The 15680-nt window shown below is 43.4% G+C and overlaps 1 protein-coding gene across 1 annotated transcript; it reads left to right on the forward strand.

Moving 5' to 3' along the window:
* Nucleotides 1-2299: 2299 nt before the first annotated feature.
* On the forward strand, nt 2300-13372 carry LOC104013251 (C-type lectin domain family 2 member L-like). Its single transcript, XM_087767451.1, has 7 exons — nt 2300-2452; nt 5560-5700; nt 5828-6371; nt 7527-7610; nt 8346-8530; nt 9657-9757; nt 11435-13372. Exons 3-7 carry the CDS (start codon nt 6302-6304, stop codon nt 11550-11552), a joined length of 558 nt encoding a protein of 185 aa, XP_087623577.1. The 5' UTR covers nt 2300-2452; nt 5560-5700; nt 5828-6301; the 3' UTR covers nt 11553-13372.
* Nucleotides 13373-15680: the final 2308 nt, after the last annotated feature.

A 15680-nucleotide genomic window follows, 5' to 3' on the forward strand; every position in this document is an offset into this window, starting at 1 on the left:
TTGCATTAAAATCAGGGAAGTGTTTGTTTAACATCTGTCCTGGTTTCAGCTGGGATAGAGTTAATTTTCGTCTTGGTAGCCGGTATGGGTCTGTGTTTTGGGTTTAGGATGAGAACAATGTCGATGATACACTGATGCTTTGGTTCTTGCTAAGTAGGGCTAAGCTGTTGCTAAATAGGTGCTAAGTGGCGCTCACACTGGTCAAGGACTTTTCAGCTTCCCATGCTCTGCCGGGTGCACAAGAAGCTGGGAGGGGGCACAGCCAGGGGCAGTGCTGACCCAGACTGACCAAAGGGCTATTCCATACCATATGACATCATGCTCAGTATATAAACTGGGGGAAGAAAAAGGAAGGGGGGGACATTGGATATGATGGTGTTTGTCTTCCGAAGTAACTGTTACGCGTGATGGAGCCCAGCTTTCCTGGAGATGGCTGAACACCTGCCTGCCCATGGGAAGCAGTGAATGAATTCCTTGTTTTGCTTTGTTTGCGTGCACGGTTTTTGCTTTGCCTATTTAACTGTTCTAATTTATTTTACTTCAATTATTAAACTGTTTTTATCTCAACCCACGAGTTTTCTCCCTTTTACCCTTCTGATTCTCTCCCTCATCCCACTGGTGGGGAGTGAGCAAGTGGCTGTGTGGTGCTTAGTTGCTGGCTGGGGTTAAACCACGACAACATCCTAAACCAAGAACTTTAAATATCATTAAAATGCATTTTTATATTAAGAGAGGAAAAAGTATTCAAATGACTTGCAGACCGTGAGATCACAGTCCTTCAATAACAAATCAACTTTGAATAACTTGTTCTACAGTTTCCTTTTCATTCAGACATCTGTTTATTTAAATTTACCTCGTGACAGGAAGGATGACAACCAAGACCATTTCTTCTCCTTTCTTTCTCCTGCCTATAGATTCCCTATGTAGTCATGAGGACTGCAGCCCTGTGCACATTGATTCCCACCTGTAAAATGTGGATAACAATCATTTCTTTCTCTGGCCTTATGCAGACCTTTTCTATTTAGACTGCAAGCTCTTCCTGGCAGAGATAATAATCTTCCTGTTGCTCTAAGCATTTACTATATATAATCTTGCCTAGAACATCAATGTGAAAGAAACAGATATTCTAGTTTTATAGCTATGTCTGGTTTCCAAACCACTGGCAACATTTTTCCCCCACATCATCAGCCACCCTTATTGAACACACGTATTTTAAACAGAAATAGGTTAAATACTACTCATATATGCAATGCACACCAATTATTTTTCCCCATCTCACTCTGATTTTGAATATTTATGTAATAAGGATTACTTTCAATTCCATAATATGCCTAATCCACCACCAGACTGAATTGCTTATGTTGTTAAAATATTTAATATTAATATTGATTTAATATTCTCTGGGGTCTAGAAGAGTACTGACACAGCAAAATTTTCAGGCTACCCTGGATTGTTTAGGTGATCAAGGACTTCAGCAGATAGTGCAGAAATTCAGGTGCTTAAACAAGACATGTGAATTAACCTTACAGTAAGTGACATTTCATGTAAAAAAAAATGAAGTTAATGCACTATTTATTGCATATGGAAGAAAATTCATATGGTTCTAAATGATAAATGTATCAATGCAAGAAAAGGACTTTGCTGCCAGGCGGACATTTCACTGATGATGCACTGCCAACGTAGATCTGCTGTCAAAACACCAAGCAGGCTTATAGAACGTATAAAGAATATGGTGAAGGATAGCACTGACAATATTACAATGCTCATATAAATTGATGGCATGTTGGTTTCTTTTTTAGTTCATATTCGTCATACCATGAGATGGTCTGATCTCTCTGCAGACCCATTAGCCCATGCAGGTCTCTTACTGCACTTCTCGTACAACATCCTTCCCTTGCTTTGGTTCATCAAGGAGGACAGCGCTTCTTGCTACATTACCTTCCAGTGCTACAGCAGGCAGTGCTGGGAAGAAAAGCTGTTAAACTGATACAGATTAGGAAAAGAAACCTTTTTGAGCAGACCAAATGTTATTCGTGCCTTTGATGGAAAGCGCTCAGCTCCACCAGCTGCAGCCATGAGACAACTGCACAGGATGCTGAACAGGAAACTGAGTCGAGTAGCTCTGTCAAGCCCTTGTCGGGATGACTCACCGCTTCAAAAGTCACAGGTGATCGCTGCGCGCACTTCTTTCGTCTTCTCTTTAGTCAAGGATGGACCTATCAGTAGAAGCAATGGAAGGCTCTGGCTGATGATGTAGCTGCATGGTCTCATTTCAGTTCTGGCCTCTAAGAGCTTCCTGGTGCAGATGCACAGCCTGCAGACATTTTGGGGAGAAACTTCTGACGCCTGCTACCTGTATGGGGGACGTGATGACACCAAACTCAACTGGAAAAATCTACGATTGGACTTTCTTGGAACCTTTTTTGGTTTGTGGCTGCATAGGCTTCAAATGGTGAGTGACTTTTCAAGGTGTTAAACGTGATGTTTGGTCTATGGTGAATCACATATTATCTATAAAGAAATGCTGCATTTTCCTGGAAGATACCATTACAGGAAGTACAGCTACTAATCGTTTGTCATATTGAACCAGACCATCAGGTTCTGTAGATAAAGCCAAATAAGCTTCTTTATATCATCTGAGCTTTCTACCCTAATCTCCCTGTCCTGCCTATTTTATATTTTTATCTGTTTTATTCAGCTTACTAGTGTTAATTGTTTTCATGTCATTATAATGGTGCAGTGCTTTCTCTTCCATACTTCAACCCTCCCTACTTACTTCTATTCTCCCCCAGGTCATTTTCAATGTTAAGACTGTCAGTTCTTGAAGATGGGGGCTATGTCTTCTACTACATAATAACAACACACAAGTGCTATGAACAAGTAAATAACAATCCTAGTGAATACTAGCCTGACCAAAAATACAAACACAGCTGTTAATGCAGCTGGATTCCTTGCTCTTGTGCCTCCTATTCCCAAACATTCCAAAATAAGGTTTTGCAAGACTTCTGCTGAATGACTGAGTTTTTTGGTGTAAAAGACCTAGTTGTCTGACATATGCAGCATTCTCAACCCACCACTTCATAAAATGCTTAGTGCTCCTCAAATACTAACTTCTGCAGTAAATACCATCTGCTAATACCTCTGTTAAATACTTTCTAAAGGAGACTAACTTTTTTAATGCTCAAAACTACTACGCACGCATGATGTCCCATAAGCCGCTCAATGTTATTTCTGCTACATTCATCCTTCATCTTTTTCTTTCATTTTATTGTCTAAAACATGGATATTTCCCATATTGTTTTTACTCATCTGACTAGTTTCATGTTATACAACAGAAATGTTCACAACTTAAAGATAAGCAAATGCATTTGTCTTTCAGTCTAACGATTTCACTTTGGGAATTGCAGGAACCTCTCAATATCATCCTGAAAATATATCACATCAAAAAGCAATAGGCACTAGAATAGTAAAAATTTTATAACTATTAAGAAAGAAATGTATTTTTGTTCAGCTGAACACAGGACTAATGAAAAATAAACTCAAGGAATAGTAAGCCAAAAGCAAATTTTTCAGTATCTTCCACCTTCTTATTTACTGACAGGATTCCTACGGTACAGAGACATACTGAGATCAGGAGGTTTCGGGGGAGTACAATCGAAACATTACAAATAAGCCGTGCTTTTTGCTGCATGAGAGGTACCTATCTATGGATCAGTGGAGGGTTGCTAGCTTTAAAACACATAAAAAGGAACACAATGCACTGTAACATTAATTCAGCTCCTTTTCTAATAAAGGGATTGGCCCAGTTCAGTGGGACCTTAAGAAACTAACACTTGTCTGATATATGTAGACTTTTCTAAAAGCACCCCAAAATATCAGAAGTTCATCTTGTTTGGGGTACAAATGCCTCAAGGTCTGACTGAAGATTTTGAACTCACTAATGGTTCTTCCATTGACCAGGGAGGGAGATAGAGATGGACTGACAAGTCAACCAAGAGCAGGGCAAATTAGTCCACCCCAGTCTGTGCAATCACAGCAAGATTGCTGCTAGCGTGGGAGCTGTTTAGTGGCAGTCAAACTTAGGCGTCTCTGCAGTACGCTGCTGTGACCCAGCACAGACGTTTCCTACATACGTCCTCTACCTCTAAATTTCTGACGTGCAGCGATTTCTCCTTGCATATCTTGAACGCAGTTCTTCAGAAAAGTTAGAGGTAGCATGTTAGTGGGTGATAAAAGGTAATCAAAGATTATTTGTGGTAGCAGTGAGCAGGGGGTGACAACACAGGATCCAGCTGTAACCTTTTGAGTCAATCTCATGGGACTCCTAGTATTGCAAGGGCCATTTTTTTTTTCCAGAGAAAACAATTTCTTTTGGAAAATGCCATGCTTTTTACTTAGAATGTTTGCATTTTCTCCCTACATCATGGCAATATTTTAAAGTCAGTCTATACACTGCGTTCTGCTCTGGTACGAGGATGAACAAGATCCTCCAAGATCAGCTTGAACACTCGGTGCAAATGCTCAACTAGTCTATTGGTAGTTCACATTGGTAGTTCGCACTAAACTCAGGTGGTGGGAGCCTGCCAAATCACGTCCTCAATAGCAGCAGCAGCCTGCTTAGTCTTAGGTCTGGAGGTGTCGTAGCCAAACTAATCTGGGAAAGTAAAGGTCAAGTGTCTCGCTTATAAGCATCTGGGGTTATAACTACAGTAGTTTTGGAGCATCAGATGATTCACAACTGAAGATGTTACAGGTTCTCAGGGTTTTTTTGTCAGCCTGGAGAATGGCCTGCAAGTGTCAAAAGTATCTTCTGTATTAGTGGGTGAGTAAATGTGAAAAGAGTATGCGTGAATGCTCTGCGGTTATAAGCCACAGTAACTTATTTTTGACCTCAGTAACAGGCAGGTCTGAATGGCAAGAGAGCGAGCCACTTCTTCAGAGTGAATAAATGCTGAGTAACCTGTTCTTAGAATAATAGCTGTGCATACATTCATAGCCCACTATCGCCTTGTATGCAAAATCGGCTCTATAAGAAACAGGTTTTGAACCTCCCTGCTGTCCTAATTCCACACCCCACTCTCAGCCTCTGCCCCTCTGGGTTCAGATCTCCCAAAACCTCTTAAAGTCTCTACAGCTTGTGCTGTCTGGTCCCTTTACGTCTTCCCTCTCCCTTTCTCCCTCTCCTGGGAATCTTCAGTTCCCTAACCTCCCTGAAGGCACCGTGCTTTAAGTCTTGTTCACACATACCTTTTGGATTCTTCTTCACCCTTTTGCCTTTCTGTTTCTTCTCAAGTGTAACCCCGGGCATGCTGACCTGTCCAGCTCTCCCAGTCCAATGCTTAAATGAGCATCTGCTGCACACAAAGGCTAAAATCAACTGCAATTTGTATTTATGGAAGTATAAAGTTTATATGGCTCTCTATTACCTGTAAATATAAACACCTGGAGATAATTTTCAGCAACTGATTACTGCTCAAAATCCTTGACAGTCAGAGTAATTGGAGACTGCAATGAAAGCATAAAGTGTAACCCCCTGTTCTCATGGTTTTCTCTTTTAAGGTTTTCTCCTGAGGTACAGACGCCTGTTTTGCATAAACCGCCACCGAATTCCTCGTCAGCCTCGCACAGAGCCCACACGTTGACTTGAAGAGAGCCGTGTTCCTCTGGCTGTTTGAACTTGCAACACAGCCAAGATCTGTTGTAAGTAAACCAGTTATTGTGCATAACCCACCAGATGAAATGTCTGTACTGTGGGCTAACCCTCCTGATACGTACGGCCTGTCTTACAAGCAATGCTACAACTTCTGATAGACCTTCATCCCCACAGCCGGCAAGTCAGAATCATCAGGCTTTGTGCTTTCCTGGGTGAGGCAAATCACTGGCCAGGTTTTCCCAAGGGATCAAGCTTTAAGCAGTCAACATTTAACTACAAAGGCAGCAAGAGCCTTCTGCCTTTATGCTAGGTCCCTCCCAAGTCCCGAAATCTGCTGACGTCAGAGAATCATAGCGCGATCTGGTGGGAGCCAAGTTATTCTTTAAACCGTTTCCCATTTCCTATTTCTGCCACAAAGCGGTGCGGTTGGCACCGAGCCCACCCACCGCCACGATGCGCCCGGGGGGTCCGGCCTCTCTCCGTCCCCCCCGACCCCGCCGACGGGGCCGGCGCCGGGGCTGACGGTGCCGACGCCGGGTGAAGCGGGTCCCGGCCGCCGGCCCCCGGCTGCCCCCACCCGCGAGGCCGGGCGCTCCGGCAGTTCCGGCCCCGTGACCGCCCCACCCGGCGGGCAGGCGCTCTGCACCCATGGGACGCCGAGGGATCGGCGGCGGCGACCGCAGCGGCTCTCCGGAGCGGGGGACCGGCTCCCGCAAAGGTGAAGGGGCAAAGGGAGAGGGGCCGGGGGGGACGTCGCGGGGGCTGCCGTGGCCGCAGCCGGCCGGGGCGCCAGGAGACCCCGCCGGGGAGAGGGCGGGCGCGCCGTCGGGGGCTGAATCGCCCTGCAGCCCCCGGCCCCGGGGCGGGGACGCCGCCCGCTCCGCTCCGCTCCGCCCGGCCCGGGAGCGGAGCCGTGGGGTTGGGCGCGGCGGCTGCTGCCCTGCGGCGTCCCGGGAGCCGCCGGGCCGCTGGAAACCCCCCTGTCCGGGGCACGCCTCCGGGTGTCCGCCCGGCGTGCGGGAGCCGATCCCGCCGTCGAGGGGCGCCGGCCACCCGGGGCAGCCCGGGGCTGGCGAGGAGGCGGATGGCGCCTGGCCCCGGGCTGCAAGACCCACCCGAGAAAAATGCCCCGGGAGGTGCCGGGCATCGTGCGGACTGCGGCGTGCATGGGGCCGGCTGGGAATCAGCCCCATGCCAGTGTCCCGTGGCGCTCAGGTTGTGCGTGGAGGCTGGATAACCCCACCTGCGTGCTCCGGTGCTTCACAGAGGTAGGAGGCTGCCCGGGCAGACCCCTGCACTGGCGGCGGAGTGACCAGCAGTGAGAGGGGACCCTCCCTTGGCAGCCTTTCAGGGGCACCTCGTCTCTTCCCGCTGCCTGCGAGGCAGTGGCAAGTTGGTGGGTCCTTCCCATCTCCAAACCCAGCTCACTGCTGGCTCCTGGAAGGGAGACGGGAAGAAAATGAGACTTTGAAAAGGATAAGGCTTCATGTTCCTCAGGAGTTTGGGCCTCTGGAGCTGATGACTTGTCTCATTTCTCTTATCTGTGCCATGTTTAGGCATCAGGTCAACTCAAACTTCACCCTCATTTGTTCCATGCTCATTTCTTTCTTTTTTGATCACTTCGGAGTGTCGGGAACTTCTTCACTATTAGGTATTCTGGATGATGTAATTAAAATTCGGAGTAATTCACAGTTCTGGTTAGCTAAGTAGCTTTGTGATGACAAGCTAAATGTCACACACTTCCTAGTCTTCAGCTCTGCTCCCAGCCTGCTCTCCACAGAGGGCGACGTTTTTTGGAACAGCTTCATGGATCCTGGGGTCTACTCCCCTTTCAGCTGGTTTTATTTTAAATTCCTGACTTTTTTTTTTTCAGGTCTGTTCTCAAATATCTGGTTATGGCGAGGTGTTGCTGGAGTCCTTACTGCTGCTGTCATTTTGATTTTGTGTATTCAGTTTGGTAAGTGTGTAAATCATTTTAAAATAAAATATGATTAGCCTTAGAAATTACCCAATAAAATATATATTCTGGTCAGAAGTCCCTCAAAACTTCAAAAGGTTTATTCAGAACTTACATTATCTCAAAGTTAAACAGATATCTCATGACACAGTGTTTAGAATTGCAGTCAAGTGCAGGAGAAATGACTCCACTAGTTGCAGTGGCATTAGGGAGTGCTCAGTTTAGTCTTAGTGTACTTCTGGCATTCAAGTTTATAACCTTACTGTTGGTCTTAATCCAATTGCAAGAAAACAAATAACAAATGGAAGATTGTTCTTTGCAACCAATCTGTAGTCCTTCAAGAAATGACACTATAGTAAACAAAGCTATTAATTCAGCTGCAAGGAAGCAACACTTGCAGAAACTATGATTGTCAGAAATATTTAAGTTGTAGAAGAGTCCTTGGAGGATACGTTCTTATCACCTTCTCAGCTACTTCTACCAACCTGCCCCTGATCATCGCTATAAAGGTATGCCAGCAACCATAAACCTGCCCCTGATCATCGCTATAAAGGTATGCCAGCAACCATAAGGGTTTACAATATTTTACAATAATTATTTCTGCTGGGCAGAAGTATTAACAGCATGGTTAGACTTACATGATTTTAGATGATGCAGTCAGAAAGCAAGCTAAAAAGCTCCAGAAACCTTTTCCAGTTGGAAGAAATAGGTAGATTGTTTTTTGTCTTTTCGCAGTAAACCATTCTTTGGCCAAAGATTTTCCCGTCTGTCCTTCCCTGGAACTCTGTCCATCGGGTTGGCTCTATTTCCAGAGGAAATGCTACTACCTCTCGGAGAATGAAGCCAACTGGAACTCCAGTCAGAGCTTCTGCTCTTTGCACAATGCTTCCCTCCTGGTGATCGAAAATCATCAGGAACTGGTAAGGGAACAAATGGGGGGTCCTGGTTTCGCCCATCTCACTTCTAGGGAGCTGCACAATGAACCAGTGTGTTCCTCCAGCATCTTAAGCTGAATGGTTTGAAGCTGATGTACAGACCGTGGCAAGTCACAGCTTGCAGAAGGCTTGCGTGCCTCCTCTCCTTGCAAACAGCAAACATCAGTTTTAGCAGTTGATGTTTTAGAAAGTGCCCGAGGCTTATCTGAGTTAAATTAAATGCTGCTCACAGCCACTCACATTGAAGGCAACTATCAGGGTAAGCACTGTTGTGTCTCATTTATGTTTAATTAGACAACTGTTCTCTCTTAGCAAGATAGGTTAATGACAACCAAGTTGCTAGATATATTAGTCTTGACCTTTGGAGTTCAGAAATAGTTATCCTAACCACAGCTTGGAGCATCTTTTTCTGTATTATACTGCAATGTTAGGAAAAATTCCACCTAGCACAAAGACGTAGGAGAATGTATTCTTCCATATCTGTTACCTACCTTGATAGCAGACCTTGATATTTTAAAGCAGCCTCTCTCTAGGTCAGTCAGCCCTATCACAGACACCAGTATAATGGGCGTACTGGGTGCAGACATCAATCCTGTTGCACATACTGTGGCAAGGATCTTCCTTTTCTAATTTCTAAAATGTCTTCCACAAATCCTTACTAGCTGATAATAAAAAATCAATATGATGAAGACACATCAGCGATGGAGAAATGCATTAGCTGCAAAGGTGTTCATCGTTCTTTGGAAACTTTCTTGTGGAGAGACGGGAAAATGATGCGTTTGCAGTTCCATAGCAGTTCTTAATATTCAGTAGTATACTTCTGTTCTCGTAGTTGGCATTTCTGTCACTACAATATCTGAGTGCTGCAGGGATCCTGTCTCAAAATTAATCCATTTGGTTTCTGATCAAGTTGTAAGTTCTATTTCAGTAATGTGGATTGCACAAGATCCAGATGCTGCAGTACTCTGTAGATATAGTCTTCAATATTGTGTCTTCTGGGAGAAAGGCAAGGTCATTGTTTTGCTTTCTAGCCCTGGATCAAAGACTTTGTATTTTGATAACTGGACTGAACATGCAAAACTTCTTTTCTCATACGGGTTTATTCCTACAGAGTTTTATGGTGAAGATAACAAAGCAAGACCCGTGGATTGGACTCAGTAGAAGAAATGAAGAATTCTTTTGGGTAAATGGGAAAGCATTAGACAATAAACTGTAAGTCGATGTTGAGGGTTTTTGCTGGTGATACTAAATGATAGGGGAGTAAGAGAGGATAACTAAAGCAGATATAGACAGTGACTTGAAAGAAATATCTATAATAAAGTGGAAGGGATGACTCTGGAAAAAGCATGGAATACAACAAAGATTTCACATAGCATTGTTAAAACTGTGACAGATGAAAGTTAGAAGATAAATTTGTAATGCCAGGGTCAGAAGTAACATGACACAGGAGCTCATGGTAACAGACAGTATAGCAAAGTGAAAGTTAAACGAAGAGACCACCAAGATACCAAAGCAACGGGGGGAGGAATGAAAGTTACAATAACACAAATTCCTCGTTACAGAATATATTTTGCAGAAGTGCAAACCTGCATGCAACCTGCATGAGGTTTATAGCAAAGATATCTGGGAGGCTTCTAAGAGGTGTTTTCATAATTTTCATGGCATGTGCCTACAAAAAAGGCTGCTGGAGGGAAAGGTGAAGCTATGAAATTATGTTGTGTGAGCTACTCTGTGGTCATGGCCCTATGCTCTGTGCCACCAGTGTCAGGTGTGGGCCAGCTTGTTCCTCCCACCAGCAGTTTTCCCATCTTCTCAGAGACTGCTGCTTCTCATCCTGGGCCAGCTGCCAGCAGGAGTCGGTAGAATTACCAGTGACAGTAATAAGTATTGAGATTTCACAAGTCTGAAATGAACTTAAGAATATTTAAATTTTCCACTTTTTAAGTTTGTGACATCGCTAGTGGTGCATGACTATATTCAGTTCATCCCCGAGACTTGAGGGCTTGATCTCATAAAGACTTTATGCATTTTATGTGAAATGTGAGCAGCACGTAGGCATCTCAAGTTGAAAATTGCAGTCCTTCCAACTCTCGCTTATCCCCTGCCTTCGATACAAACATCCACTGATGCTTTCATTTTCAGTGTTGAAGTTCTTTACATTCTTAGACTTCTGCCTCTGTGCGTGCCTCAAACTGCTCCTCCTGTCTTTAGAAGGGTGAACATCTTGAAGTCTAAGCTCAGTTGCTATTAGAATCATGTCAGTACTGGCAGGTATTTGTCCCTTGGCTCTTCCAGAGACTGTAGTAGTTTGGTTGGCCTGTTCATAGAACACTGTAACGCTTTGTTTGAAAATACAGTTGGTGAAGGAGACCCTTACCTCTTATGCAGGGACACCTACGGCGTGGAAACTGAGGTTCGCTTCCCGTTTTCCACCACCCCCTTAACCATAGCGCTGCGTTCGGTTCTGAGGAAGAGGGAAATGAGAACAGCATTTGTTTCACAGCTTCTGCTGGAACATTTTAGCTGTGTAGAAGGATGTGGAAGTCAAAGGTGGAGCCAGTCTTGATTGCACAGCATCCTTGAGAAGGGCAAACCTGGATTCCAGTCTCTGCTCTAAGGGCGTATTTCACACTACAAGACCGTTAGACAAGATGCAGGAGTACTGCAGGTCCTAGATTTTGTATTCTGGGGGCCAGGTCCCATTAAAAAAAAAGACAATCTTTGTGGTGTTCTCTTCAAAGCACAAGCTATCATCCTCCTGCAATGCCTTGCCTGTGGTAAATCAGGCTTTGTACAAAGAGAACCTGTGATCCCTGTAGTTCCGTCTGCTCTATTGCATTATTTGATTGTGGGTGTCAAAGTAATTGTGTCTTTCATTCTCCTTTACAGGATTGAAGTAAAAGGATCTGGAAACTGTGCCTATCTTGAGTCAAAAGGAGTCTCGGCCTCTGGATGTTATTTAACCAGGAAGTGGGTCTGTAGCTTGAATATTAGCTTAGCGCAATAAAGGTGGACGAAGCCACCACCCCAGACACTTAGTGCTCTGATATGATGTCCACATGGGCTTTGTCTATACTCTGGGACCTGGGACCACATCTCAGCTCCTGCCTGGAGGTGAATGACTTATCTGGTAGCCAGAATTCTCCACCTATGGAGGAAGCCTCCGTTTTTTAACAATGTCGTTTAAATGGCTTGCTTCAGCATCATTTCCTTGCTCCATGTTTCTAGCTACTGCTCAGCCTGTAGCTTCCTTTCTTTGTGTCATCAGTATTTCTTCCATTAACTCTTCTCTTGTGGGATCCTAAGCAGCTGCTCTTTCTTTTCCTTCTTGGTGTGCAGTTGGAGGTAATTGTTCTGCTTTTCCCTCAGCCAAGTTCTGTGTGCAGGGATGGGTTGTGAAGTGGGTCCGCCTGAAGGTCTGCCAGTGCCTCGCAGATACAGGGTGATGCAGAAATGAGCACTCTTGTTTTAGACAGGATCATTGCATATTTCACTCTCGTGGTTTGATGGGGTGCATCTTGTGCGTCTCTGCATTGCATTCAATGTTTTATTACTGTTATTTTACATTAATCTTGTTAAATTAGCTTGACAGTATTATCATTGGGTTTTATGTAGCTGCACTGCACCTGCAGTTCTCCTTCCCACAGCACTTATCTTAGCAAAAAAAAGTCAGACTAGATAGAGTATTTACTGACCTGAGGATCTGCACTCATGGGGAAAAAGAGCTTGAACTGAAAAAGTAATAGGCAAGCTGCAGGCATTAATGTTGTAAAGTTAGAAATAGTCCTCAGTACGAATAGGCAAAATCATGAGTGGAGAATAAGAGAATTAACAGCAAAGGACGTTTCTCCATGGTTTCCTCGTATCCTGTGCTTGTCAGAGCATGAGGCTTCTGAGCAAGTGGTACATTTCTGGATGGACAATCAGTGTTTCATTCTCTGTGTGTGTATTATTTTCAGCAGCAACAGCCAGTGCTCTTGAATTGCTGTGAGTCTGAACAGAATTAGGGCACAATTCTGCTGAACTCTGTCCGCTCATGTGTAGCAGGTACCCTGAAGATTACAAGTGATGTTTGACCCGGAGGAAGCAAAGCAGCTTATTTTCCTGGAGGGACTATTCCTATCGGGTTTCTAGAGAAGGAGGAATGGGGAATTCGCGTGTGTAGCAGGGCAAAATAATTCCCTGCTCCGAATAAAATCTGGAAAATTGGTTTTCTTGTGATCTGGATGCTATAGAGAGGACTATGGACTCCGTGGGACTTCTTGAAGGAGCAAGCGGAGCCATTTTTAGAGTAGCCGCTAGAGTGCACTATAGTTTCAGGGAAGGGAAGATAATTGCGTTTTCTCATTTTTTAAGAACGTAAAATTGCACCGTGTTTGACAGGTTATTTGGAGCGTTGTTGGCTCGCTGGATTTTTTGTCCTGTTTGTAATTATTTTTGCCTTCACTGTGTTTTTATGCAAATTTAATTGCTGTCTAGTTTTGTTCAGTGGCTTGTTTATGCCTTCATTATTTTCTGTGATAATAGGACTTCAGTGTAACAGGACCGTGCAGTATGGATATTGTTAACAACTTGTGACTTGAAGATGTTTATTTATATATGATCACTAATTTTGCTGAACGACACTTTTTTAATTGCTTGTATTCTTTATAAGCACAGGAATGGGACTCTACAGTATGAATAGCCTAATAATCTATGTGTTAATTTATATGTAACTAGTTGCAGGGGTTATTCTGCAATGTTTTTAAAATAACTAGCTCTGAAGGATATGATATGTGCAATAGTCCTGAAAAAATACTCAATAAATATCTTTACAGAGCCCCTGGATTACAGCGGTTTGTGTCTTAATATTGTGCCATTAGAAGTATTTTTCAGCTCGGGCACCATTTAGGGAAAAAAAAAAAATCACCAGACTGAAGCCAAATAACATTTTCAAGTTTTGAATATGAAAAGATCTTTAATCATAGTGTTGGGGTTAACATGAGACAAGACATTTGACCCAAAAAAGAATGCATTTCACTTTCTAACACTTCTAACACATTTTCACACTTCAAAACGTGTCAGACTTTTAACAAAAGCATTTAACTGAAATGCTTGAGTACTTCTCTGGAAATGCTGAAATGATCATGGTGAAACACACAGTACGGTACCTTTGGAGAGAAATGTGGAAATTTCCACAGTTCACTCTTGCAAAATTTTCTGAGTATTTGCATTAGGGGCGTACTAGAGGTACATTTCACAAATTCAGTAGAAATTGTACGGGATAAGGAGTATTCACATACCATGTTGTGTCTTAGTCTTTCTTAATGAGCTGATGTACTTGAATGTTGCCTTTAACTACAAAATAACATCACTCTTACATTTTTTTTTCCATCACTGTCGTCTATGGATAGAGTCCAAAAATGGTAAATTTTGGTTCTTAAAGACGGTTTTAAAGAAACGGTGAGCACAGTAGGTAATAATGAAAGCTCTTTTGTAATCTGACTCTTAATGGGTGCAATTAGTATCTTTAGTATCTGAAGTTTGTCATGCTAAGAAATGAAGGGTCAGGCTGCAAATGCTTTACTCAGAGTGGGGCTTAATGAAGTACTTCACTTTGATGGCTTTTTTTTTCCTTTTTTTTTAAACAGTGGAATTACTCAAGATTTAGTGACTGCTTAAAATGTAGGTAAGAGCTTCAGTAAAGCCCTGCAAAAACATGTTTAATTACATTAGTAATAGTGAGAATGCTCAAATACTGGATGTTTTATGAATGTTGTTAAAACCTAAACACCACAACCAATTTGAGAGAAGCCAGCTCAGGAGTTTAAGATTTTCTTGTTAAATTCAGCATGGCTCGAGAAACATCTGCCATAAAAACAGCAATTCAGCAGTTGTCTCCAATGCATGGAGAAGGGTATGCTTTAAGTACCCTGAAGTTACATTTTCTCACGGGGGAATAGATATATAGAGAGATAGATTAGATAGACCCTATTCATTTCAGACCCTTTCCTTGCCTTTGCTTCTCTGCCTAGAATAAAGAAACCAGTCCTCTTCCCCACACATGTGCTGCATTGAGTTTGGGGGATTTTTGGTGTTAGTTTTTTAACATGAGAATAACGGCAGTCTTTCAAATGAGTCTTTAGCTGCTGATGCTGCATTTTGTAGGGTAAATCTGTGTTATTTTTTTGTTTGAAAGGAAGTCAGCCACACTGAAGGTACGGTTCACTTTTTAATCTGTAGCCCCACAGTCCTTCTGAAGAGCCATCGTGCTGTGCCGGTGGAATGCAGCAGACTGCATCACGTGGTTGGTGTCTCTTGCCGTGAAAGATCTCTATGCCTTTACAACTCACACTTATACCTTCCTGGCATCTCTGTCTGTCCATAATTAAGTGAAGTGTTATTCGTCAGTGTTCGTAGATGGAGGGCTGTCTGTCGGTTGGTGTTACCGTATTGCTCATGAACTGCTCAGTTCCACAGCTGCAGTCATGTGCGTGCCAAAGCCGTGGTACTTGACACCAAGAGCTCATGTGCAAGTGTATCTGTTGGTTGCTCATCACAAGTTGCAGGACATTAACCACAGCCCTCCATAGGGGCACTAGACATCTAGTGCAGGTATGAGACAACAGGGAAACTGCAGCTGCCCTTAATTATGTGTATCATAGCAAAGATGAGCTAAAGGCTTTACATTTCAAAAGCCGCCTTGGACTTGTTTCTCTCTCTCATTGCTAATAAGGATTTTAATTCCAGTCTGCATTTTTTGTTAGAGTAGCACCTTTGATTTTAGTGTTAGCTTTTGAAGGTGCTTTTCCCCCCACGCTCACACAAAGCTCCTCCCACATGGCCAGCGTAAAAGTACATAAAATTCTAGTAAAACTCTGGGAACTTAGAATCTCTCCCTGGCTGGCCCCAGAAGAGCCTTGAGGTCCCTTCTGCTATAAATTACTGCATAATTCTGTGCAATGAGGTAAGAATTCAGCTTCTTACTGTGGAAAACACAACAGAGTAGAGTTAACTTCAGGGGCATTTGAAGAGATCCTGCCTGAAACCAATTTATGGTGGTTAAAATGAAAATTTACTTGAGCAACCCTGTCTGTAAGCACAGAGAAGTAGATTTTACAGCTTTGCAAGACAGCAGCATGTAAGTATGAGAATG

The sequence above is a fragment of the Nipponia nippon genome, unplaced genomic scaffold (assembly GCF_047370975.1).
Source record: "Nipponia nippon isolate SJK-2023a ecotype South Korea unplaced genomic scaffold, ASM4737097v1 scaffold_3, whole genome shotgun sequence".
NCBI lineage: Eukaryota > Metazoa > Chordata > Aves > Pelecaniformes > Threskiornithidae > Nipponia > Nipponia nippon.

Coding starts and splice junctions, on each gene's coding strand:
- LOC104013251 (XM_087767451.1), top strand. CDS start 6,302: ATGGGACGCCGAGGGATCGGCGGCGGCGACCGCAGCGGCTCTCCGGAG. Junction 8,531..9,656: donor TCGAAAATCATCAGGAACTG/GTAAGGGAACAA, acceptor TTATTCCTACAG/AGTTTTATGGTGAAGATAAC. Junction 9,758..11,434: donor AAAGCATTAGACAATAAACT/GTAAGTCGATGT, acceptor TCTCCTTTACAG/GATTGAAGTAAAAGGATCTG.